Raw genomic sequence first — 26,264 nt, 5'->3', positions numbered from 1 at the left:
GTGGGGTTCAAATCCCAGCTTGGCCTTTTGCTGCTATGGGACATTAAGGATATAATTTATCCTTTTTCTATCTCGGTTAGAAAAAAAAAAAAAAAAACCTCTCCAGGTGAATCTAATGAAAGACTAGGTTTGGGAGCCTGTGGATGAGATAAAAGTCTAAGATTCTATAGTTATATTTCGTGGTTGTTGTATTAGACTGTTCTTGCATTGCTTTGAAGAACTACCTGAGACTGGGTGATTTATAAAGAAAAGAGGTTAACTGACTCACAGTTCTACAGGCTGTACAGGAAGCATGGCTGGGGAGGCCTCAGGAAACCTACAATAATGACAGATGGCAAGGGGAAGTAGGCACGTCTTGCATGACCAGAAGGAGGAAGAGAGAAGTGGGAGGTGCTATACACTTTTAAACAACCAAATCTCATGAGAACTCTCTCAACATCACAAGAACAGCAAGGGGGAAATCCGACCCCATGATCCAATCACTTCCCACCAGGCCTCTCCTCCAACACTGAGGATTACAATTAGACATGAGACTTGGGCAGGGACACAAATCCAAACTAAAGCAGCAACCACCAAGTACACAGCAAACCACCATGAATTCAAAGTAAATTAGATACTTGGAAATATTTTCTGTCCTTCAAACTATATTGCAGCTGCTACATACATAGAAGTTTTTCAATAAATATTGAATAATTCAAAGAAGACACTTATTTTAGAGAAATAATTCTTATTCATCTGGAACCTTCCACAACAGAATCTTATTTTTGTGTTATTGATGCGCTATTTTCCATATATGTACAAAATTGTATGCATATATAATAACTCATTTTTACTTCTAGGAAATTCCCAGACCCACTACTATAATAATACTCTAAGTAGGGTATTTTATTTATATGTAAACACAAGCTGAGATTTTTTTTCTGCATCTATAAAATGAAGATATGACCAGGCCTCTCATACAGAGACACTGAAGGTAATGACACTAATAATCCCTGTGATGGTAGCAGGCAAAGTTTTCATAATCAAAATCAACAAAAAATAGCCGAACCCTTGGCTTGCAGGGATAATATTTCTTTTCTTATTGTCAGGCTTTTGCTTCTTCTATATAAATAAGAAAGGTTTGGCATGTTATTCCCAGATATTCTGCACCCAAAGGGAAATGTTGTGCTTATTTCAATAGGAATTTGACCTTTGCTTTAGGTGAAACCATCAGAGCTCTTGGATGAGAAGCTCATCTTTCTGGCCCCTGAAGCATTGTTCATTTATACATGACTACATTTCATCTGTCCTTAAACCTTAAGGTGGGGATCAATAAACACAGTTGTTTGACTTGGACAGTACAACTCTTATATTCCTAGTGACATTATAACTACTTAACAATTCTCCTATGACTTTAGAACCTAATAAAATCCATTGACAAAACATAAGAATAAACAAAGTATACCTCTCAGGTAGGCCTGTCAGAAAGATGTAGGCTTAAATTTACATTGCAGCAGTTGCAAAGCTTGGAGATACAGGTATTAGGGTTCTCACAGCAGTCTAGCTAGAACACTATTGGGGGATAACTGGGCAATTATAAAAGAAGAGTCATCACCATGCTAAGTTTAATTGTGACCAATTTTATTTTAGAACTGCATTGTTGGGTGCTTTATGGTAATGTGGATTTTATTCAATATTTATTTTTGCATATTTTTTAAAAATTCCCAAAGTGGTGCTTTTATACACATCTTCCCAATAGTAGTCAAGTTTGGAGATGATTTATACTGTAGCCTCAAGGATGCAAGAACAATGAAGTAAATCACAATTCTGGGTAGGTTTTTACAGATATCTGCTACCAAGACAAGGAAAAAGCTCAGGGTTTTCAGTCCCTTTAAATAGTTCTTCATCTAACGCAAGAGAAATAAACTTTGAAAAACTTCTATTTTCAACCCCTCCTGTGACTTTTTAAGTTGTAGGACTCATGCAGTTCATATTTGTTGCTGTTTTAGGCACTGCTATAAGTACCAAACTATAACAGACTCAAGAAATCCAGTTTTTCAATATAATTATTAAATAGTTCTCAAAATAACCTTATGGAAGTTACACTGTCGGAAGGATGGTGACTTGACATGTGATGCACTAAACATGCAGTTTTTAAATTCTGCCTTGTCCTAAACATCATATAATCAACCAAAGCCTAGATTTGATAATGGACCTCAACAAGGCTCACATTTGAGAAATGAAATAACAAAGATGAATAGATTTATAGGTTCATCATATCAAAGAGGTAATCATTTGTGACTTTCCAACATTTTAAAATAAAATATTGTATAACTTTACTCCATTCAACTAAAATGTGGCTTGAAAAAAACATAGCATTCTGGATATAAAGCATTCTGTTAACATTGCTCTTCAGTACCTTGCTTTATTATTATTTTTTGGTATGTTTGCATGTTGCATCCAGAGCTACAGATTTTCCACAGTGCTTTTCTGCCTCATTCAAGTATAATAAAAGTAGAAATCTATAGAAGCTCTAAGGTTAAACAAACTGTACATCATACAAAAAATTAACTTAATTTACACAGTCAAAAAGTATTGGCAATGCCCTTTATAAATCTTATCAAAGATGCATCACAAAGGATACTACAATCCACATATGTGGTCATCAGCATACAAATGCCATTTTGATTTAGGTGGTGCAGAACTGAGTATCTGTAAAATGTACACACGTAGAATCAGCAATTTGTACCGTATATATTTCTTTTAAAGTAACAGTATTGTCAATCTAATCTAAGGTACAGGATTTTCTTATTGCATATTTATTGTTGCTGAGGCAGTTATGATACAATAACATAATATCCATAATAATTTTAAATAAACAAAAACATTTCTCCTGGCAACAATATAAAGAATATATTTTTTCTAAAATCAATGAGAACATGGCTACATACAGATTTACTCAAATACCAAAAAACATGACCTTAAGGCATCTGCCAGAAAAACAGATGTACATATTTATATGAACTAAATTATGCAAGAAAAATTATTGCACAAAATCCTATTATTTTCAAAATAAAATAATTTTCTGTCTAAATGTACATAATTCCTTATTTCTTCATCAAATCATGTTAACTGGCTTGCTCAAAACCACTCTGCCTCTTCTTAAATAAGGTTTAAGAAACATTCACTAACAGTATTACTGGGCTTGACTCAGGAAAGACATTAGTACTGACATAGGGTTTGCAAAAACTATTTCCTACATTAAGAAGTGCTTTGGAGGAAACTAGATTTGAGGATTCATTTCACATTCTTAAATATTCTGATTTACAAATATCTTAAGATTCAGGGTCTTTTATGCCAAACAAAATGGAATTCGTATAAGAAAATTTATTCATGAAAATAATCAATCTTTTCCTGAAAATCCAAATTTTATACCAGAGAATGAAGGTCTATTGATTATGAGACATTCACAGTGTTCTCCTCTTGATTAGGAGTCTACTTCTTCACCTTAATTAAGAAACAATTCATTAGAATTCCTGAATCCTATTATTAGGATATTCGCATAGAATAGCACTAGTAACAGCAGTCACACACAGTTTTTATTTAGGAGGGACTGTTTCTACAGAATGCTGTTATTAATATAAAAATAGTAAAAATTGGATTCCCATTAACATGCATCCACACCTTCAGTTACTCCTAAACTGAGTACAGTGGCTCTAAGTATTGAAAAGGAGCATCATTCCACTATAGAGAGCCCTGTGCTGCCTGGTTATCTGATAATAAGATAAACAAAGACACTCAGTTTCTAAAGGAGTCTCTGAATCTGCCCTTTAAATGTGGGTATCTTAGCAGCATAATATACTTAGCATAATAATTGAGAAAGTTAATGAAATTAGAAATGATACTATGGTTCATACTTAGAGCATGCTTTAAATTAAGCAGCTAGTTTTTTTTTGTTTTTGTTTTTGTTTTTAAAATACTTTGTATGTGTATGTTAGAATCTCAGCTAATAACTTCCAGGCAAAGCATATTATTATCATTATTTTAATACAAATTTGCAATTCCTTTTCCTTTTAATTTGTTCCTTCAGAGCAGGGGCTATGTCAGTTATTTTATTCCCCACATCCTCAGTTACTGTACCCTGCATATGACTGGTACAAAAAGCAATGAATAGTTTTTAAATGAACATGTTATTAATGAATTTTAATTAACTGAAAAAACAATCATGCTATATTTTGCTGCTTTTCTAAGACATGCTAAAGTAGATAATCATCAAAATATACCACTTAGTAATATTTTCACTTAAAAAAAACAGCTCCTAAATTCCAATACTATTATTTCTCTATACCCCTGAAATATCACGGATGCAATATGTAAGGGTAAAAAGAAAAAGGTGAGAGTGGGATTCAGAAAGAACCATGACTCTATTACAGGCCAGATAAAGACTATGTACTAACGCCAGAAGTCTTTTAGTTTATACAATTCTGTTATACAACAGATGTTGCTTCTTTGAAAAATAATTTCAAAAAGCAGAGGAGCTTACAAATATTTGGTTTAGTTACTATAGAAAATATGGGCACTGTAGAATATAAGATAACACTTTCCTTTATTTTGGAACTCACCCCAATTTAACTTCATTCTCACTATATCCACCATAATACTAGGAAGTCTAAGTTTAAGAGCAGACTTTGAACTGGTTTGAAATACAAATATTTGGTAGTATTATTCTGGATAATTTTAAGAATAACATGCAGAATTTTTTTTTCTGCTTTTGCTTTTAAAACAGAATAAAACCACTAATTTTGCATCAAAATAAGGCACAAATCACTTTTAAATACCTTGAGACAATTATTTATGAGTGGCTAAATATCCTCAAAACAACACAGTATTATAACCAAACACCTTGAAAGGTGGCTGAAAAGTAGCACAAAATTTGGATTTCTGAAGCCATGATGTCGATTAAGCAAATGGACTAAAAACCAAATTTGACCTATGCTACACTTATTCTTCAGACTGAGTTCTGAAAAAACAAAACAAGAAACTGTACCTCATTTCAAAATTCATATTAAAAGGCTGATTTGCATTCTTTTCACAAATTATGAAGGAATATTTGCCAAGCACATTAACAACCAGAGTAACCTTCTTTCCTTGATTTAAAACAGCTCTTTTGCTATATGGACTTCTTCCATTATAAACCTCAGTAAAGTAAGTTATAATTTTGTAATAAGCTTATAAAGGCAACATTTGACAAGAACCTTCAGCCTTTTGTATTAAAAAATAAGGATTAAACATTGTTTTCCTTAATGTATACAGTCCATACTTATAAGGGAAACAAGACTTGTCTTCTTATTCATAATGAATAAGTGTCCCAAATAACACATATCCATTTAGATTTTGAAACATAGGTTTTAAAGAAACTTGGTCATTTTCTTTAAATTATTTCAAACCCTCTTCTTGGATTTTAACTGAAATTATATTCTTTCAATAAATATTTAGAATATAGTCTTATTGGGGTTCTTTAATGGTTTCTTGAAAGTATTTTGTTTTTGTAATGTTGTAATGATTTCTTGAACATATTTTCTAAAAAGAAATGTAAAAAAAATCATGTATAGAGTCGATATACTGAAAATGCTAATAACAATTTAACCATACTGTCACTGCTTTTCTCCCTGATTCTACCTGTTAATCCAGTCTATCATGAAGTCATCAGTACATGATTCCTTCTCAGACGAATTCCAAAGCTCAACAGTGAATCTGAGAAAGAAGAAACAAATTTTCTATACAGAATTCCCAATAATTTATGTAGATACTTCTCTGCCCTAAAGAACGGGAATTATGACTCCTCACTCCTGCATGTAGTGACTTCCTTCAAAAACGACAGCATGGAAAGGGCAGGAAGAACTTTAGAGTGACAAACGCTACCACCTCAGCCAGGTTATCAAGCTCCGAGTCAGCATTCACACATCATGTTGACAGTACATATCCTTGATATGACCTGATGAAAATGGCACTTTACTTCTGTGATCATCTCCTCAAAACCCATAATCCCAGTCTAATCATGAAAAAAATATCCAATAAACTCCAAGAGAGGAGCAAGCTACAATTTATCTGACAGTACTCTTCAAAGCTGTCAATGTTATCAAAAATAAGCAAAGTCTAAGAAACTGTCACAGGCAAGAGGAGCCTAAGGAGACATTCCAACTCAATATAATGTGGAATTCTGAACAGGATCTTGATGTGGAAAATGGATATTAGGAGAAAACTAAGAAAATTTGAATAAAGTATGGACTATCAATATTGGTTCATTAATTGGGGCAAATGTACCATAGTAGCGTAAGATGTTAATAACAGGGGTAGATGGGAACTCTCTGTACTATCTTTGCAATTTTTCTGTAAATCTAAAACTTCTAAAATACAAAGTCAATTATTTTAAAAACTAAATTTGAGATGATGATATCAAGCATTTTGATAGAGAATTATTAGTTAAAAAAGATTTTTTTTTTTTTTGGTCAGGACAGTTTATGTTGTTATTTGGCTTTCTTGGGGTGGGCCCCTAAATAGCAAAGGCATACAGAGAGACTGTGAGAACTTGTTAGAGTGTCTCATTTGTAAACAGAAGTCATTAACTTCACATTGAAATTCAGTACTTCCTATATTTCACTGAATGAAAGGTAAATGTATACTTTTATACTTATTGGAAAACACAGCTACAGTGCTTTTATAAGCAAATTAAGTATTTCCATAAGAGCTTTTTAATCTTGAAAAGATGAATTTTGACCTTGATTTGATGAACAGAAAAAGGCATTATTGCTCTGCAGAACACTAATAACTTATCTTTCAAACTTTACACACACTTTCATACATTATTTAAGTATGCTTAATACAGCTTTAAGATTAAGGCAATTAGTGGGTTAACAGTTTCATCAGTTTCAGGCTAGTTTTGATAAGTTTTGATATCTTGATGAGTTCATGCTCAACCAGATTAGTATAGTAGCTACTGGTTATGTGCATGGGTTATATATGCATACTTAGTTTAAATAAAATGAACGGCATTAAGCACCAAACACTGGGAAATCTTACGTTCAATACATACTTTTAACATACATACACACTAGTACCTGATTTAAAAGCACAGTAGAATTCGCTTTATATTTAAAAATCAATGCATTTCATATATCCTCAAAATGAACAAGTGAGGAAAGTGTTCCAAATGCAAAAAAAAAAAAATTAAATAGTAAGAGTTGCCATTCCTACAAATCATTCTGTTTATGATACAGATTGCATTGAATCTCAGAATGTCTCCATAGAAGCTTGGATGCAAGATTTAAGCTTGGTTTCCATTTGTGTTTTTGTCTGAAATGTTCAAGCTTTGTTGGAAGTCAGATGTCATATGACATAATGATACTACTTCATGGAGCAGTCCAATATCTTCTGAAGTTTCTTTGGCTTCTTTCCCTTCTTTCTCCCAAGGAACAAAAGTCGATGAATGCCGCCCAAGACCAGGTATAAGCAGATCATCTGAAATCTGGGTTAGCGTTTCCCTGTTTTCTCTTTTTCCTTTATCAGTCTGGGAAACTTCAGGGGAAGTGAGTTGGAAATCCAATCCTGAAGCAGGGTCACTCACATTGTCAGCACTGAGGTGCTTCTCACTGTTTTCTTCTTTCAGGATAAACAGAGAATCTGTCAAACCACTAGAGGAAACCCGCTTCCTGGGAGATGGAGGGAGGTGTTTGCCATGGAGGGCACTATCATCTTGTCCAAGATTCCACTCTGGTTGGTCACCAGAACCACTGCAGAGGAAAGCCAGGTTATTCTCACTAGGAGCATTAGATTTATTCTGAAAAAAGAAGAAACAACAAATTCAGAAAACTTTTAATAAGCATTAATTTAGTACTTTTTTTCTCATTTTGAAATAAATGTTAATAGCGTTAAGTTCCTCTCAGAGAAAATACAGCATTGAGAGTTAATTTTACACACTTCCAAATGGCCCTATTAACAGCCATTTGGAAGAAATGGAATGGACTTTGGTTTCCATTGCCTTGCAGCTGTCACCTATCAAATTCAAACTAGATTATATAATTAATGCCAAGTTCTGAAGTCACTTACAATAAGAACAGGATTGTCATTACTCATACTTCTATCTCTGCTGTTTTTAAAGCATTCAGTTGAATTTGCATAAAACAATGTTAAAAAATAAAATCATGTTCATTTTTGGGTAAGAAAAAATGATTTGAATGAATACATTTAGTGAATTTTTTTGAAAACTCAGGAAATATAGGGAAAAAGTGAAAACATTTCACATTTTAAAAATTCCCCAGAGACAAGTATAAAATTAGACGGCAAGAAAACATTATTGCTTGACAAAATAATTATGACAATAACCACCAGAACTAGATAAATGAAAGGGAAAATACTAGAATTTTATTAATAGAAATAATTTCTAGTGATTAAATTTTATCAAATTTTTGAAGTTTTGACCCTTTACCTATTTAGAGGCTAAATGCTTCTACCAACAAAGATTATAAGATCCAGAATGACAGCAAAGGCAAGAATATTTTCTTCTAATTTTACAAGTTAAAAAAGTCTACTAACCGTAGGTTTATAATCAATGTCATCCATTGATCTAAAGAAATCCAAGCTCTTTGCAGCTGCCAGCTTCCCCTGATCTGAGCTGTGTGTGCTCAATGTATCAAGAATCTCTCCTAGTAAGTCCATTTCACCTGAGTAAGGAGTCTTCACTCTTGTTTCAACAGAGTCATCACTCTCATAAAGATAAGCAGAAGCTTCTTCACCATCTTCAGAAGATAACCTGAAGAAAAATAAAACACACAGTAGTAGATAAATAACCATATTTACTGCATGTAAGTAATCTCTCACCAATTACATTACATTAATGAGTTAATAAAATCAATAATTGGTTCATGACCAAATTCTTTATAGTGATATGTATACCAATTCAAATATGGAAATATTTTATACATGCATTAAGAACAAGTAAAAAGTTTACAGTACCTTATGAAACTGAAAGTAGAAGTAGGGCTTTTCACAGTTTAATTCTGTGGAATTTGGGACCCTAACTTCAGGAATATTAGATTGAACTACTTGGAAAGTTTGCTATAGCCTAAATTCACTTTCCATATTTAATACGGTTTTCCTTTATTTATTCACTTATTTTAGAGGAGAATGCACATCCCTTTATGTAGACAGAGATATATTTAATGAAGAAAGAGAATGATCATTTTGTCATTCTCATGTATCAATTGCAAAAAGCTAAACATGTATTTCCCTTATATTAAAATTAATTTTTAACACTTTTTATTAAATTTTCATCTTCTGATATCACCATGAACTTGTCTCCTGTACCCTCAATTCCATTTCTTTCTATTGACTATTATCACCATTCCTGATATTTAACCTTCCTTTCTTCAGAATGAGTAAGAGCCTAATTTAGATGGGCTTCTATTGCCCCTTTAACACTATCCCAGGTATCTCTGTAGACATTATTGCTTTCCAAGAACAAGATATTTAAGGTCCATCTTAGTTTCCTGTCCCAAGATATCCCCCACAACATTGCAGAGCACTGCAAGGTCCTTTTGCTGAAGAACACTGTAAAAGGGCAACATCTGAGCTCTAGGAGCGCATACACTTCAAAATACCCTTTATTACCAAAAACTTCTGCTGTTAAGCCATACCACTTAATAGGACACCAAAATCCATTACTTACTTGCTTGCTCTTTCAATATCATCATCATCATCATCATCATCATCATCATCATAGAGAGCACCGTCAAGGCTCTTAAGAGGCCTTTTTAAGCGTGCCTGGAGAGACAGATTGACAATAAATTGGCATTGGCAGTTTAAAATAAGGCTCTTTAGCAAATTTTAAAGAAACAATGTGATTTGATAAGAAACACTTTTGCAAGAAATATGCATTCATGTTTTTGAATATTACCCAATAACCTGACAAACTGGGACAGGAAGAAAGGGAAGCAATAAGGTATATTTATCTCAACACTTACTAACTTCTCAAACCAATAAAAAAAAATACAAAAAAACCCCAGAAATCACTGGATTTAAAACATATGCACAGTCACACAGACTTTCAGGCCCTGATTTAGAAATACTTGACTTATACTCAATCATACCCCCATCCACCCATCACCCAGTTTCAACAATTACAGTATTTGCCAATTTTGTTTCTTTTATCCCCGGCCCACACTCTCCTCTACCCCAAGCATTTTAAAGCTGTGCTTCTCCAATCTTAATGTGCATATAAATCACTTAGGGACTTATAAAAATGTAAAAGTGTAGATTCTGGTTCTATAGTGTTTCTGAGTCTGAATTTCTGCATTTCTAACAAGCTCTTAGGTAAAGTCAGTACTGCTGAATCTTGGGGGGTCACACTTTGAATCATTAAGTTTTTGAAGCAAATCCCAGGCAACCTATTGATTCACCTGAAGTACTTCACTATGTATTTTTAACAACTTTTTAAAAAACATAACCAAAACGTCATTATCATACCTAGCAAGTTAATAATTGTTCTTTAATATCTTATATTACTCAGGCCATATTCATATTCCTCTATTTCTCCCCAGATTTTTTAGTATGCTTCTTTCGACCAGAATCCCAACAAAGTTAATGTTGTATTTGGTAGATATTTTTCTCAGGTCTCTTTCAAGGGACTCAGTTCAACCTTCCCTCTCCTATAAGCCATTCATACCCTTTAACATGTTATCCTGTCCTCATTTCCTATAAATTGGTAGCTATATCTGGAAACTTAGCCTCAGTTTCTTTTTCATCTTCCTTTGTTTTTGGCAAGAATATTACATAGGTATTGATATGTGCATTTTTACTTTATCATATGTGTAGGTACATAATGTTTAAATATCTCATTTTTGGTGGTACTTATTTTCATTAATGACTTCAGGTGTGATTCGTTGAGCCATCCATTATACATCTCATTATCAACTTTTGACTTGAAGGTTTTTAGCATTCCATGATAACCACTGGCTAAATCCACTATTTCATTAGGGGCTAAAGAATTATGCTTTTCTAGAGCATTCCTTCTATATTTATTTGCTGGCATTCTATAAAGAAGAGCTTTACCTTATCAACTGTTTGACTGTTCCAAAATACAACATACAGGAAAGGCAGGACAAATCCTTGATTTCTTTCCTTTTAACAATTTTCAGAGTGATGACCTAGCTAGTGTCCTAACAATCTCCAAAGGCAAGTCATGAGCGTTTTTTTTAAATTCCCATTATTAATAGATACTTAATGTTGTTCAACCCACCACAATTCTTCTTCTTGATGTTCAAATTGTTCCATCTTTAAAATATAACATGATTGTTTTTAAAATAGTCCTTATCTTTTAGAGCTATATCTTGAAATAGTCCCAGATTAAATGATACGCTTTGGGGTATTCATTTCAAAATAATTTAATGGTGGAGAAAGAGCATAGGTGAGGCTATGGCTGAAATAAGATTGGCCATGAGTTGATAATTGGTGAAAGCTACATGAAAGGTTCCTGGGGATTTTTATAAGCTTCTTCTTCCTTCTGCATAGGTTTGAAATTTTCAAAATAAAGGGTTTTTTTTGTTTGTTTTTTAATGACCCCATCTGTTACCAGTGGTAGCCCTTTCAAGTTGATTTCTGTGTCCTTTGACATAAACTCAGAAGTGGTTAGTAAGCTTCCTGGTTTTGGCACAATAAGATGTCTCACTTCAACTTAGAATTTTTCTGCATCAAACGTGGAATCAGCCATTTCTTCTTAAAAAACCTGATTTCTTTAGATGGGAAATGGCATTTAAAGGTTCCAGTCTGGGTGCTATGGGTGCTTATGGCTGCAAACCATCCTTTTGAATGAACAACAGTAAACTTGAATTTGGAGACTTCAACCATGATACCAGAGAGGAATAACTTTCTGCCTTCTGATTTTGAGTTCCCAGTCTAGATAATTATCTTCTTTTATTGTAGCCACAAAGAGTAAGCAAATTTATGGAACCTATAGGACTGATCCCTACTCCACTCGCTCTATGCCACTGCTTGTGAGTGGCAGAAAGGAAGGAATGAGTAGCAAAATATGTTCTTATAACCCCTACTTGGAATGTGTAGTGAGGTTCCCACAAGTTCAGTGATTAGAAATGTTATCTGGGGCCTATAACTGTCTAAAATTGGGGCCTATCACTTTACCACTATAAGTTTAAGGTACATGAGTTAAACAGAAATCCGCAGAGTAGCCTAAGAACAAAGCCACCACTCACAATACCATTTCTGTGGGAAAAACATATTTAACCTACTCTCTCCAATACTCACAAAATGTAATACAATCCTTTGTTTCTGAAGACAAGCCATTATTATTACACTGAGCTCTGTATATGCTTGACTTTATACCAGCTAGCATGTCCTACATTTAAGTTTTTGTTTACAAAAGAAACAAACTGAAACAAACAATGTCTATGAAGAAGCTGAAACTTTATATTGCCATCAATTAAAATCACTACTCCTTAAGAACTAATACAGGAAGATTAGACAATACATACTTAACAGTGTTTATATTTGTAGAGTACTTTGCAAAACATTCTCACATACACACAGGGAATACAAAGTTAAATTAAGTCAAGTCTTTGACACTAAACAGCTCTAAGTCTAATGGACTCTACAATAAATCTGGAGGTATTCCCAGAGAAGTATATAATTTGCCCAAGGATACACACTTTATCAAAACTAGAAACCAGAAAACAGAACTTGTGTCTTTCCCTATTGTGTTGCAAGTCCATTGTTCATTTTCTTCCACAAAAGTTACCTTTATATTCTGTAGCTGTCTGCATGTACCATAGCTTCTCTCTATTTTTTAAGTCCAACATTTTTTTTGTGAAGCTACTGCTTTTTCCACAATCAAACATCTACATCATGATATAAGCTTCACAGATACATTTAAATTTTAGTTTCATATTTCCTAGCTAGATAAGCATTCTATCCATTTCTGTATAGGGATGTTAAAGTGTATCTTATGATGAGTTTTAACACTAGAAGTAAAATTAGAAACAGAAGTAAAACTGATTAATATGTTGTTTTCCTTTCCTTGGCTGTTAACCTGTGTGTTATCCATACTTACTATACATGTACTTAAAATTATTTACATATATGAAATAAGCTTCTTCCAATTAATAGTCATTGAATATATATCAACCTGTATCAGGAACTGCAATTTATATATGAGAAATAACAACGTCTAAACAGGTGATAGAATATGTCAATTGTTTGATGACTCCTACATCATTTTGTTAAGGTCACAAAAAAAGAAAAAAATTAAGGAGAAAAATAATCATAATGTAATCAGCATTTAAGATAGAGAAGAACAGCAGTAGAGATAATCTGGGACCATACAAGCTCAGCAGTTGATAGTGTTCTGGTGGGTTGCAACTCTGAAGCACAGTGCTTTCAGGGGAAATAAAGGACAGTTTTCCCCATGTTCAGAACATACAACACAGGGCAAAAAGGCCTGGTCACAATCTTAAAAACAAAGGTCTTTTGTGGGGAAATGGTAGTAAGTAAGCTTAGACAGCAGAAAACATACTGTGTATTCTTAAGGATGCCAATACCTAGCCAGTAACAGCACATCTTCATCCAGGTTAACAAATCACAGACATATCATTATTAAAAACATGCATATGAACTGCACAGGACTTGAAATGTAAATGACTATGAGAGAGAAAAATAATCTCAACTCACACAATAAAAATAAAAAATATATACATTCTTTTAACACAATTGGGTATAGTGACTTATCCTTCAAAATCCAGCTCAAGTGTAGCCTCTGGAAAGCTTTATCTGGTAAGTATTCCTCTGTATGGCCACATATTTCATAAGCATTTGGCAAATGGACTATTAATATCAGTGTGTTATCTGCTCATGTGTCTACCTGCACCACTACACTCAGAGCTCTCTATAAGTGGGATTCAAATTTCTTACTTCTTTGTGCTCTTTGCACCCTATTGTATGCCTTCCTAGCATGGAAGACAGTAGCATGAATGCAGTATGTGCTTACTGGGTGTTTGTGGATTAAAGAGATGCTAGAAATTCCAAGAATAATGTGGCTGCTGCCTTACTTTGAGGCAGTACAGAATAGTAGCTTACAGTAGGTTCTCAATAACTATTTGCTGATAAAAAAAAAAAAAAAAGAATAAATGACATTCGCTTGCCTTTCGTTCATTAGGTCCTGCAAGTTCAAAGTCTGCGCCCTAGGGTTCCCTTTGTTCTAACCCAAGGGCATCACCATGGCCTTCTTCAATCCCTTATATTTGTCCTAGCACAGGACTTTGCATATGATGATTCCTCTACAAGAAAAGCTCTTCTCTTACATTTATCTTCTTTGCACTCTTTGTTTTTACACATCTATTCTCATTGAAATATATGTAGTAACTGCCTACCCCATATTGAGTCTCTATTATTCTGTCTTGTAGAACACTACAGTCTGTAAATTGCTGACAGAGTGATCTTTTTAAAAGGCAAACCTAATCATGCTATACCCCTATTTAACGATATCCTTCAATGGCCCCTTACAGTTTTCAAGATAAAGCTCATACTCCTTGCCTTGCACAGAGGGATCTGGCTATGGCAGAATCTCTGGAGGCTTCACCTGCCATACAGATGTTTGCTCCACACTACCAAACCGTCTCCTTTTCTTGTATACTTCTCAATGTCTTCTGCCTGTCCTACACGTGGGCTGATATGCTACCAAAACTTCTTTCTTCCTGGCTCTTCCCCCCAGCCTCCCCATTTTTTTTAAGTTATCCTTCAAACCTTGGCTCAACAGTTTATCATTCAGGAAACACTCCTTTGCTCACCAATTAATTTATACACCATAAAATTCTCTCTCCCACTGTACAGTAGGCTTTTGAGGGCAGACCCCTTGCCTTGCTAATTCATCTCTCGTGCCCTCAGAATCTAGCACATTGTGTGGTACATACTAGTTCCAGAAAAACTGCAAAAGACTCTGAAAGGAGCAAAATGATCATGAGGTGTCTGATCAGTGGAATGATGAATGCTGTCTAGAAGGTCCTGTGAGGGTAATCAAGTTCTGTAGTGCTCTGCATCTTTCGTTGTCTTTTAACTGTCTTGCCAGGATATAATTAGACAAATTGTACAACCGAGGCCTTACCTGAAGTGGCAGTAATGACAATCCATTATAATGGAACAAAGAGGTTGTTGTATTTATGGAGTCAATGCCCACAAAACCCTCCCAGGAAAACTCACATGCTGCCTGCCTGAGACAGTCCAACCTTACTGTGGTAAGAAAGACCCTTTTCTAGAAAACCAGGAACCTTAGCAAATTTGGAGACTCTCAAGAGGAACTCACCCTAATTTACAGATGTTTCAGGTAAACCATATGGTGGCAAGGTTTCTTGGGCCTAGTTGCTTAGCTTCAAGATAGCAAATAGCAGAGACTACATAAGCTCAATCTGAGGTTTCTTATGAAAATTTACATAAATAAGCAAATTCTGAAGCCTTAGCTAGTCAATACTGCATGGCTATAGATTTACAAAACAAACTCAAGGTGGCTTAAATGTTAATTAACTTTCTAGTTGCCCCAATATAAATAGTCATGCCAAATCTAGTAAGAACAGCCTTCTTTTTGTGACGAAGAATAATTTTAGAGATTATGATGAACACAAGTGGGGAGACTGTTGGAAAAATTGTGAAAGACTTTGAAATGGGAAAAAAAAAATATTGCCGTCCTCCCAATGGAATGCTGAGTGCTGTCTAACATTCTTTTCCAGGATTCTCTGATACTATACAGGTCTGTACCATTCATGGGTTCTATTTTATAGCTCTGTAAAGATAGAAATTAACTTGTGAAAGGGTGATGGTAACGCAAATGTTTCTTGTCCACAGAGATGCAAGTAAATTTTGTCCAGTGAAGATGTAATTATTACACTGTGGACATTATGGTTTTGTATCTGTCTGCATGTACATTTCAGTACTCTAGACTGTTTCTGTTTTTTAGATTGTCCTTTATACCACTTTATTAGGGTTTCCATATTAATTAATGAGCTAATTAAAATATGAGTCATAAATTTATTTTTATTGTAAAATTATTCTTTAGGGCAGGCAGAAATGTTTTCTGAATAAATGAATATCCTTATACATAGTAGGTAGTTTTTGCAGAGAATCTATTAATGAACTGATAAGAAAAATGTAAAGAATAAAGTACTATACTAGTTGATTGACATAAACATTTTTAGTGTCCATGAGGCACAGAAGGGTATTATATTCATTCATTCAACAAAGATTAAAGAAATGCCTGCTTTATGCCAGGCATTGGGCTACATGCTAGGGTACAATATGGCTAAGAAGAGGCTCCTAGTCCTCATGGATATTATATTCTAGTAAATGAGACATGAATTAAATTGAACAGTCATACAAATGAGCATAAAAATTATGACTTCAGTTAATTTGTACTAAACTATGATTGCTATTAAAGCCTTTCAGGAAGTTGATCTAGTGTGGGAGGTCAAGGGAAATCTCTTCCTGAAAGATATTTGAGTTGAGCTCTGAAAAGTTAGTAGGTGTTAGTTAGATGATGGAAGATGTAGCAATATGTGCAAATGTCCAGTGGTGGGACAATCAGGACAAATATTATGGAATGAAAGGTGTGCATTGTGGACTGGGGCTTATGTTGGTACATGAGATTTTTTAAGGGGCCCATTAAGACTTGCAATTATCCTCTTAATCACTAGATGGCAGACAAACATTAAGAAGGCAAAAGCTGGACATTTAAATTCAAGGGGGATTATAATAGTAAGGTGGGGGAAATTAAAGATTCAGCAGGGATGTATGGGAGATGAGAATTTAGTAGGGGCGGGCAGCCATGGGATAGCCTCTGGACTTACAGGTCCTGACAATGAAGAGAATAGAAAGCCATTTAACCAACAAATATTTATTGAGAACCTACTGAAAGCTGCTACTGTGTATCCCCTGAAAGTTAGTAGCTGTACCTCATTTTTCTTTCAGTTCTTAGTATATTTTCACTTCAACATCCATTAAGCACTTATTACATGCATACTACTGCCTTCCATGCTGTGAAGCATAACAAAAGAAATGAAAAAGATGTTTTCTTTACTCAAGAAAAAATATAGGGTGAAATGCCAAAATACTACATATAATAGAGCAGTTATAAATAAAAATTTTATTTCTCATTGTATGAACATAATTGATAAACTTTTTGATCATAGATGAAAATCTTACATAAATGACCGTTAATACTGATAGTGTCAAATTGTTGATGTTCCTAAATAATGAAAAAATAGGTTCAGTCAGCTAACAACATAACTGTAACTACATATTGTAAACACTGGTAAATTCTGGGATCTAATAAGAAGGTATAGAAGTTTCTGAACTGTACAGACCTGCTGCAGCTATCACATTAACACTGGTTATTTCACTAGTCATGTTGAGGCTGTGCAAATTAGTAACTCTCCTTGAAAGGTAGTACTACACAAAACAAGGGCACATTTTTGTTTGGATGTAAAATACATCATCAGAAAACAAAATAAGTGAAGTTTTACATCATTCTGATACAAAGAATTAAGAATAAAATGGGGAACTGGATGTCACACAACCTCAATTAGACTGCTCCTAGGGCCTAAACACACATAATTGTAAAAGTTTTGCTCCCCTGAACATGTAAAATGTCAAGTACACATCTAATATATGTAAAAATTCATGAAGTGAACATTCGTATAACAAGGGATGCTTGCTAAGAATGTGAAAAGGTACTAAATTAATGAAAAAAAAGGCTATCAGCATGGAATACAACTTATTAGAGGAGATATTCTACTAGAGACACTGACCCTACAGGTAGATATTGAGTGAAAAAAACATACTGGTAAAGACAAGAAGGAAAAGTATTTTATATGAAAGAAAAAAATATAAGAAAATGTACACAGAAAGTGACAGAGGTAGAAGGACCAAGACACAAAACCATAGAACTTAATATCTGAGGAGACCTCATGAAATTAGTTTAGTTACAGTAAGCAAAATAAATCTTTCTTTTCACTGCAATGGTTTCCAAAAAGTGAATCAGAAAGTAGTATGATGAAAATCACTCCAAGGAGTGCACCAAGGAGACTGTCAACCTTGCAGTTACCATTTTGATCACCAGGTGACAGACAAATATTAATAAGGCAAAATGCAGGGTAAATTTAAATTCCTGGGGGTTGGTAGGGGGAGGAATAAGGGATATAGGCAGATGAATGAGAAAATATAAATTTTTAGACATAAGAAAATTAAGATGCCTGTAATACATAAATTTTTTGAAAGTAGGTACAATCTGTACTACTACCTCCATTTTAGAGTTGAGGCAACTGAGATCCAGAAGTGTTACCTTGCTTATCTAAAGCCTACAACAAATCCCCAAGCTTATGTATTTTGCAGCCTAAGAAAAAAATACCTGTATGAAATAATATGTGAATAAATTAAAGAATAACATAGAATTATAATGGTTACATCTTAAAATGCATGGCAGTTTATAATTCGAAATGAGCTTTAAAAAGTTGTTTTAATTTGTATAGGAAATAACTAAAGTACAGAGTTAAAAGACTTACCCATGATTGACTTGCTTCAGTGTGTTAGCTGCTTTATGTGCTGTATTTTATTTCATTTAAATATCTACTATACAACAAATTTGGTGAATATTTTCTCTACTGTACATATTAGGAAACCAAAAGATTAACAAAGCAAAGTGACTTGGGCAAGACGAGGTAAATCATAAGAGTGTGACTCCAACCCAAGTGTTCTGACTCATGAACAGAACTGTTTTCATCATAACTATCCTAGATAAATAAGTCCAGAGAGACCCAGAAGAAATAAATGTCCAAGAACTAGCCTGAGAAAGGCTAGCTCTAAAAATGGCAAGCTTTAAACGTCATTTTATAAGGCAGGTGGTAGTTACAGAATAAGAGTGCTAATGTTCCAGGTAGGTGAAATGTCAGGATGAAGAGACAAGAGCTGAACATTCCTTGCCAAAGATAATGAAAACATACCTGTCGGGGCAAAAAGGTAAACTGGAAGATTAACAAGATACCTGATGATTAAGGGCTATTATTACTAGGCTAAGGACACAAAATTTTATACAAGCATCAGAATTACATTCCTTGAGCAGGTGACTGCTATGTGAGACTAGGTCACTAGCAAAGATTCTGATGTGGCCCTAACACATCCAAGGAGCCTTTACCAATTCTCCCAGTCCATAGTGATTTCAGATTCTTTGTCAGTTTTATTCACGTATTTCTCTACCACTCAACTGTCACCTGTTATATTCTCCATTATAAAGGCAGTGTTTAATTTTAAGTACATTCCTCTCTTACCAAATCCTTGAGACTAAGAATCATATCTTTTCGTTTGTTTTGCTTCTAATATCACTTCCACTTCCACTTAGAATGCAAAACCTGCAAGAGAATGTCACTCCCATCCTAACAATGAGAAAAAAGTGGATAATCTTTTTTTTAAATCATAATTTTACTTGAACCTATGAGACCTGTGTTGCAAGTCAACCAAGAAAACTGAATTTCATATATTACAAGCTCCTCCAAGGAGAGATGAGAGACAGGATTAATTTCACTCTTGGCAAAGCACAAGGAAAGAGGTAGCTGCCATATAACAGGTAAGAAAAAAATCTGCTAAAATGTTAATAAAGTCTTAAAGGCCAACTATGGGCTAATATGTCAGCTTAGAATAGCTGGGAGTCTCAAAGACAGGGGAAGTTTGCACATGCAAGCTCTTTTCCATATATAAATTCCTGTAATTTTATTTCCAACTGAGGTAACTCAACTACCTGGTGCTCATAAGAAAAACTGGGAGCAGTACAGGAGACTGAAAAGCACTCCCCTTGGTGGTTCAGGCTTGCAGGAGGTGACAGGCTGCACAGGGGCAGGCATGAAGTCCCACTGACTTTTGAGGACATTCATTTATATAAAACAAAAGCCCTGAACTGCTGACAAACTCACTGCCTCCCAAGACTGCTGGGGGAAATGTAGAAGTAAAACCTTTATCTGCCCTAGGGAAGAATAAGAAACCTTCTTAAGCACAGAATCCTATACTGATACCAAGCAGGTCTACTACCACTGGGCAGGGCAGAAAAGCCTCAGCCGCCTCAGACCAATCACAGATATAAGGAAGTTTCTCCGCCATGAAAAGAAAGTGGAAGGATGCTAAGAAAGCCCCACTCCTAAGGCACAGGGGTGCATGGCCCACTTAAGATAAGCACAGAAAACACATAAGGCGAGGATCAACTAACTAGTCACAGATGTTAACTGCTGTGGGCGGGGGGAAAGCATTGAGAGGAAACCCTCTATATAGCTCAGTGGTACCAGGACTGCTGATAGCTCAGAGTGAAGCAAGAACACTGAGAAAGTTTTCCAGTACCTTCTTTAGAAGTACTCTACTCTAAGCACAAGATAATAGCAGCCCATTGCAGGTAATGATATCAACAAAATCAAAATCCAGCTCATCTTCCAATGGACTCAGCCTCTTAAACAAATAGCATTACAGAAGAAGAGCCTGCCAATTTCTAGGTGTAAATACTATTTAACTCTTTCTACCCATTTCTGGGCATAAATACTGTTTAACTTTTTCTATACATGGGGTCCAGTATTCAATTAAGAATTACCAGACATGAAAAAGAAGAAACATAAAGATGGACAACATGCATGAATAGATAGAATGATGGCAGACAAATGGAATCTTTTTTTTTTTTAAAAAAGTCAAGTGATAAAAAAAATTTAAATGACATAAGACATGAAGAATTCTTCTGATGGGCCCATTGGAAGACTAAGGAAAGATTCCATGATCTTTAAGACAGGTCAATAGAAATTACTCAAAATGAAACACGAAGAAAAAAAGAGGAGGAAAAACAAAACAAACAAAAAATCAACAAGAAGAAACAAAACAGAGCATCCAAGAACTGAGGGATATTAGCAACCAGTCTAATTCATTCTGCTCCCAACACATAGTTGGCATTCATTAATTTTTTTGTGGTATGTTGTTATTAAAGTTGACAGGATATAAACAATATTACTAATACTTATGAAACTTCAGGTAACTGCTGGAAGAACAAATTCTGTCACTACACTAATTCTAATCTTCACAATAACTCTATGGAAGTGGACATAATTATCAATATTTTATAGATCTGAGGGCTAAGAGGATTAGAGAAGTTAGGAAAGTTATTCAAGTTCACATACCATCCAAGTGGTAGTACTGTTCTGGTCCTGTTCTCTTATACTACAAAGCCTGGAATCTTTACATTCCCACAGGGGGTCCTTCTATTAAGTGAGGAGGGTGATGGTTTGATGTAAAAAGGAAGAGTAAAAAAGTCTTTCTGAATTTGTAAATAATGTTCCTTAGTAAGTTAGGAGGAAATAAGTGATCTTGAAAACTCTAGATCAGCAGGCCTAGCACAAAGTAGGTGTTCAGAGGAGTTATACAATCTCGAAAGCTGTAAAGCAGCACAACTAGATACTGGTTGTGTTGAACTGAATTAGACAGACTCTCCATTATGGTATGTCCATTCTGTTCACATTGCATTAAATGCATTAAATGCTTATTAATGCTAAGTTGGGGTCTGTTCTACAATTTGACTAAAGAAATCTGCGTATTAGATTTTAGAGAGAATATGAGAAACCAGAACTGATCCCTTTACAGAGTGCTTTCACTGAATACAGATTAGGAAGTTTAGTGTCTATCTAAAAGATCCCAGAAACACAGTAGTTTATAATTCATTTCCTCATTGTTAATCAGAAACTACATAAAAACCCATCCAGTGGCAACACTCTACCAGGCATTCTAAAAGACTGTCTCTCACTGAAGTGTGTTAACAGGTAGAGGGAAGGTCTTGTATTCACAGGAAGTCTCATTATTTAACTGTGTTTATATGAAATATGTCTGTGAACTGTTAATACTTTTAGCCAACTTTTAAAGACAGTTCACATGCCAAGTAATTACATCAATTATTTATTTATTTTTATCTTTAATATTTGGAAATGCAAATTCTACCAAAGACCCTGCAGTAACTTTTCAGGACCAAGAGATTATTGATCAGTGCAAATACAAGTTTTATAAGATTATTAAATAGTATTCTCAAAACAAGTCAGTAACCCTTTGATAAATGGTAAGCTATTTGCAATTTCACTATGGTTGACACGGTTTCAATATTTCAACATTTAAAAAGGTTTCTTAATACATGACAAGTCTACTGTATTTTCAATAAGACACAGAATTCAGTTCCTCTCACTAACTAATGTGAAGATGACTCTTCTAGCTGGGATAAATAATTTAAAAATCAGTACTGAAGAAAAGAACCATATTATTTTCAATCACCTTAGTAAATTATGTTTTCAAAAAAATATATAGCTAAGGATTAAAATATTTGTTAGTAAAATAATTATAGCTACATTTTATTTCTCAGATTTACCATATTAATATAGAATGAGCATAAATGTGTGTACATGTGGAATCATACAAGAGTAGACAGAGTATAAAAATGCTTCTGGTGTTAAACGAATCAAAGGTCTTAACAGAAATTGCAATTACATTTTGGTCTCAGAATCAAATAATACTAGTTTTCAAAAGAATTTACTATAAATGTCAAAAACACTAATAAAGGCAAAAAGAGAACAGATCTGTGAAATAACTGGTATTATATTCAAATGTTAGAAAAGCCATAAAGAACTTCAGAGAAAGCTGAAAAACAGTCCTATTTTATAATTAGTATGGGCGCACAGGCCAATTTAAGATATTTATGTATTATTCTAGTATTTTATGTTAGGAAGACATGGTAGGAAATATAACAATGTGTAGCAGATACAAATCCAGCTCAAATTATAAGATCCTATTATACCCCCATAGTTAGAGATCTATTGACATTTCTGAAAATTCCTTTCTCTTGGGGGACTTTAATAGGCAGCAGCAGTAGCCATACAAAGAAAGACTGGTTTTTCCTTTCATCAACACCAGCATTGATCTCTGACAAACTTTAAAAGCAGATCTTTATTCAAAACCAGAAGAAAACTGGCATTTCTTTATCCTAAGATTCTTGGAAAACAATAACAACTTGTCTACAAAAGGTAGGCCCTTTTGGAATAAAAAAATGTTGTTAATTTAATCAAGACCCCTTATAAACAAAAAAGGTAACAGGGAAAAACAAAGTCAACTAGGACAGAATATAATGAAGAAAAAATCTTAATGATGTGATTACTGATGTAAAGTCTAGAATGGTAGTATTCACTAGATTTACTAAATGGAGAAATTAAGTTACTTTGTTTTTGCTTCAAGACATTGTAATAAATGACAGTCATTTCTGGCAATAAATTTGAAGAGTAAAATTATAACATTAAGATGCATGTCAATTTTAAAATGTCTCAAAATATGTACCGAACATGTTCACATAAAAAGATTATCTTCCATTATATGTTATTAATATACCAGGTATTGTTCAGCAGAGCTAAACATTTTAAAAATGAAGTCCAAGCAAGTTATTGAAAGGAAGAGTTGGCTTTGAATTATTTCTTTGATAGAATTATGTTATTGAGTAATCTTATGACAATATAAATGTCTCAGTGTGTATTCTGTTGTATATTCTGTTGTGTTTCTAAAAGATACACTACTCTGAAAGGCGTTAAAATTTTTTTGTAACTATCTTCTAAGGAAAGTACTACACAATGTCCACTAGAGGGCACCCTTGTAATCTATAACTGATTTAAAACAAACATTTAATTATAATCAAATTTAACATTTTAGAAATTAGTATTATTTCAACAGAGAAACAAAAGAGAAAAATAACTTTCTTTCACATTAACAATATGGAGGGCATATTTTCCAAAGTGAACTCGAAGGATCAATTTTATAAATTATTGACATTAGTATTAATATAATTAGACTACATATATCCTTGGAACGCAGACTGCTAAAATGTGTTTTCATTCAGGCAGTTTTTTTTTATGGACATGTGTTAAAAGAAGAACATTCACTTAACTTATTTCAAGAGAGTTTATCACTTGAAGTTTTTTCTTTTTTTTTGAGGCAGAGTTTGGCACTATCTCGGCTCACCGCAACCTCTGCCTCTCAGGTTCAAGTGATTCTCCTGTCTCAGCCTCCCGAGTCGCTGGAATTACAGGCATGCGCCACCACGCCTGGCTACTTTTGTATTTTTAGTAGAGATGGGGTTTCTCCATGTTGGCCAGGCTGATCTTGAACTCCCGAACTCAAGTGATCTGCCCGCCTTGGCCTCCCAAAGTGCTGGGATTACAGGCATGAGTGACTGCACCTGGCCTATCCCTTGAAGTTTTATAATGTTTTCTTATTATTTTAACATTTCAGCTTGATAATAGTGTTCTCAATACTGAGCCAAATCAGTGATAAAAATAAAGATTGTCTTGCTTATCATGATTTGATCCAATTATTTATTTTGTAAACGTTTATTTTACAAAATAAAGTATTCTTTCCAATTTTCTGCCCCACCCCTACTGCATGTAACAACTATATTCTCTTTTTGATTTACAATTACTTTTTTTCTTGGTCAAAAGTAAGTGGTTACTTTCCTCTATAAACACTGAGTACACCATTTTTCTCCTGACCAGTAAGGCAAACTATTCAACAGACAGTATTTTTCCAAAGATCCCAACAAGTATACAGTTTTCCTAAATCTATTACATCATCCGAACAAGAAACACTGTAATTAATTACATTCATTTTATTCCCAGAGTCCAGTGAATTAATATGAAGAATAGTGTTTCATAAATACAATACTATAAACCACACCCTACTAGGTGCAGACATCCCATCTTTTCTCATGCTTAGGAACTAAGTAATTTAAGACAACCTAAGATACTATCTTTTCTTATAAGTTTCACAGAAAATTTCATCTGCGGCATTTTAAAATATGACATTTATTATATATAAAAATAAACTATTTGGTTGCTTATTTTTTAAAAAAAATGCTAACATATTGAGATTTCTCTTAAGTCCCTATTCAATCAAAATATGACTTTGAAATGCTTTACTTGTAAGTCTCTGCATGCATAAAAGTATATATGACTTCTGAGCATATTTTAAAATATAAAAGTATGTTACTCATCAACTATAAAATGAACTCATAGCTATTGTGCTATGTTCCACAAATCCATTAGAATGTTTTATAAACCATTAAATACATAAAGATTCAAAAAGACAAAAAGTTTCATTTTTAAGTGTGATATTACCTTGCATAATGGATAAAAATATAAAATCACAAGATTATAATTTATGGTTAAAGCATTCTTATTTGTGCATTCAAAAGATAACTATTTATATCTCAAACTATTAGTCTATATGTGACTATATTAAAAAAGTAAAATAAATGTCCACCAGTTTAATAGTGCTTGGTCTAACAGTAGAAATTATGACTATTAAACATATTTCTATTTATAAACACTGTATTTGGGTAAACATTCCAAGTGAGAGTATTTATCAACAAGCATACTGCTTTGTATCACACTGCAAATGAAAAATAACTTTCCACTCATATTTTCTCATGCTGTTTTTACATAATTAACTGGAGAGGTTGAAAATCTAAAAAGATTGCTATTTGTCCCAGACATGAAATAGTTAAAAGTGGTGTGTGCATGTGGGGGTGTGTGTGCATGCGCACATGATCGTGTGCCAGGGTTTTAATAGGGCTTAACAACAAAAAGCTTCAGTCCCCCACTTTCCCTAGGTTTTGTTGTGGTGATTTTGCCTTGCTTAGGGCCATCCATCTGTTAATGTTGACTTGTAATACAGCTAAGCGCTCATGCTTGTTCAGTAGCATAGTTGAGGTGTCTGTGAGTCTCATGAAGACACACAGAAACATACACATTATAATTGCTAGACTAAGCCATGCATGGCTAATATGGAGCAATATCTCAGATATATATAAATTTTACATATTATTTAAAGAAATTTCTTATTCTTAGAAAAGAAAATATTAATAAATGTTTATAGGTAAATATTTTAAAACATAATTTCAGATTATAGACTTGTTATCTTATATTTTTTCACTAAGTCTCCAGTATTCTATTCTAAAATAAAACTGATGAAAGAAGGTAAGTACATAGGATTAAGACTGTTCTCCACCATGACCAGTGGTCGTATTCTCAATGGACTCACTGGCCCTGTTTTCAATAAAACCAGAGAAGGATCCTTTCCCTGGAGTCCTGTTAGGCTGGGGCTGCTGTTGGAACTGTCATCTTTACACAGAAGAGAAAAGG

The 26,264-nt window shown here is 34.0% G+C and overlaps 1 protein-coding gene across 7 annotated transcripts in view; it reads right to left on the bottom strand.

Annotated features, from left to right (window-relative positions):
• Positions 1-1,603: 1,603 nt before the first annotated feature.
• DENND1B (DENN domain containing 1B) overlaps positions 1,604-26,264 on the bottom strand; it is a 277,082-nt gene continuing 252,421 nt past the window's right edge. For all 7 annotated transcript variants that reach the window (XM_073011651.1, XM_007989064.3, XM_037985770.2 and 4 more), the window contains 3 exons: positions 9,704-9,798; positions 8,572-8,788; positions 1,604-7,816 (listed from right to left, as the gene is read on the bottom strand). In XM_073011651.1, the coding sequence (XP_072867752.1) occupies positions 7,304-7,816; positions 8,572-8,788; positions 9,704-9,798 (825 nt within the window). In that variant the 3' untranslated portion in view covers positions 1,604-7,303. The remainder of the gene's footprint in view (positions 7,817-8,571; positions 8,789-9,703; positions 9,799-26,264) is intronic.

Source organism: Chlorocebus sabaeus, chromosome 25, assembly GCF_047675955.1.
Source record: "Chlorocebus sabaeus isolate Y175 chromosome 25, mChlSab1.0.hap1, whole genome shotgun sequence".
NCBI lineage: Eukaryota > Metazoa > Chordata > Mammalia > Primates > Cercopithecidae > Chlorocebus > Chlorocebus sabaeus.
This window is presented reverse-complemented; position numbering and strand designations above follow the sequence as displayed.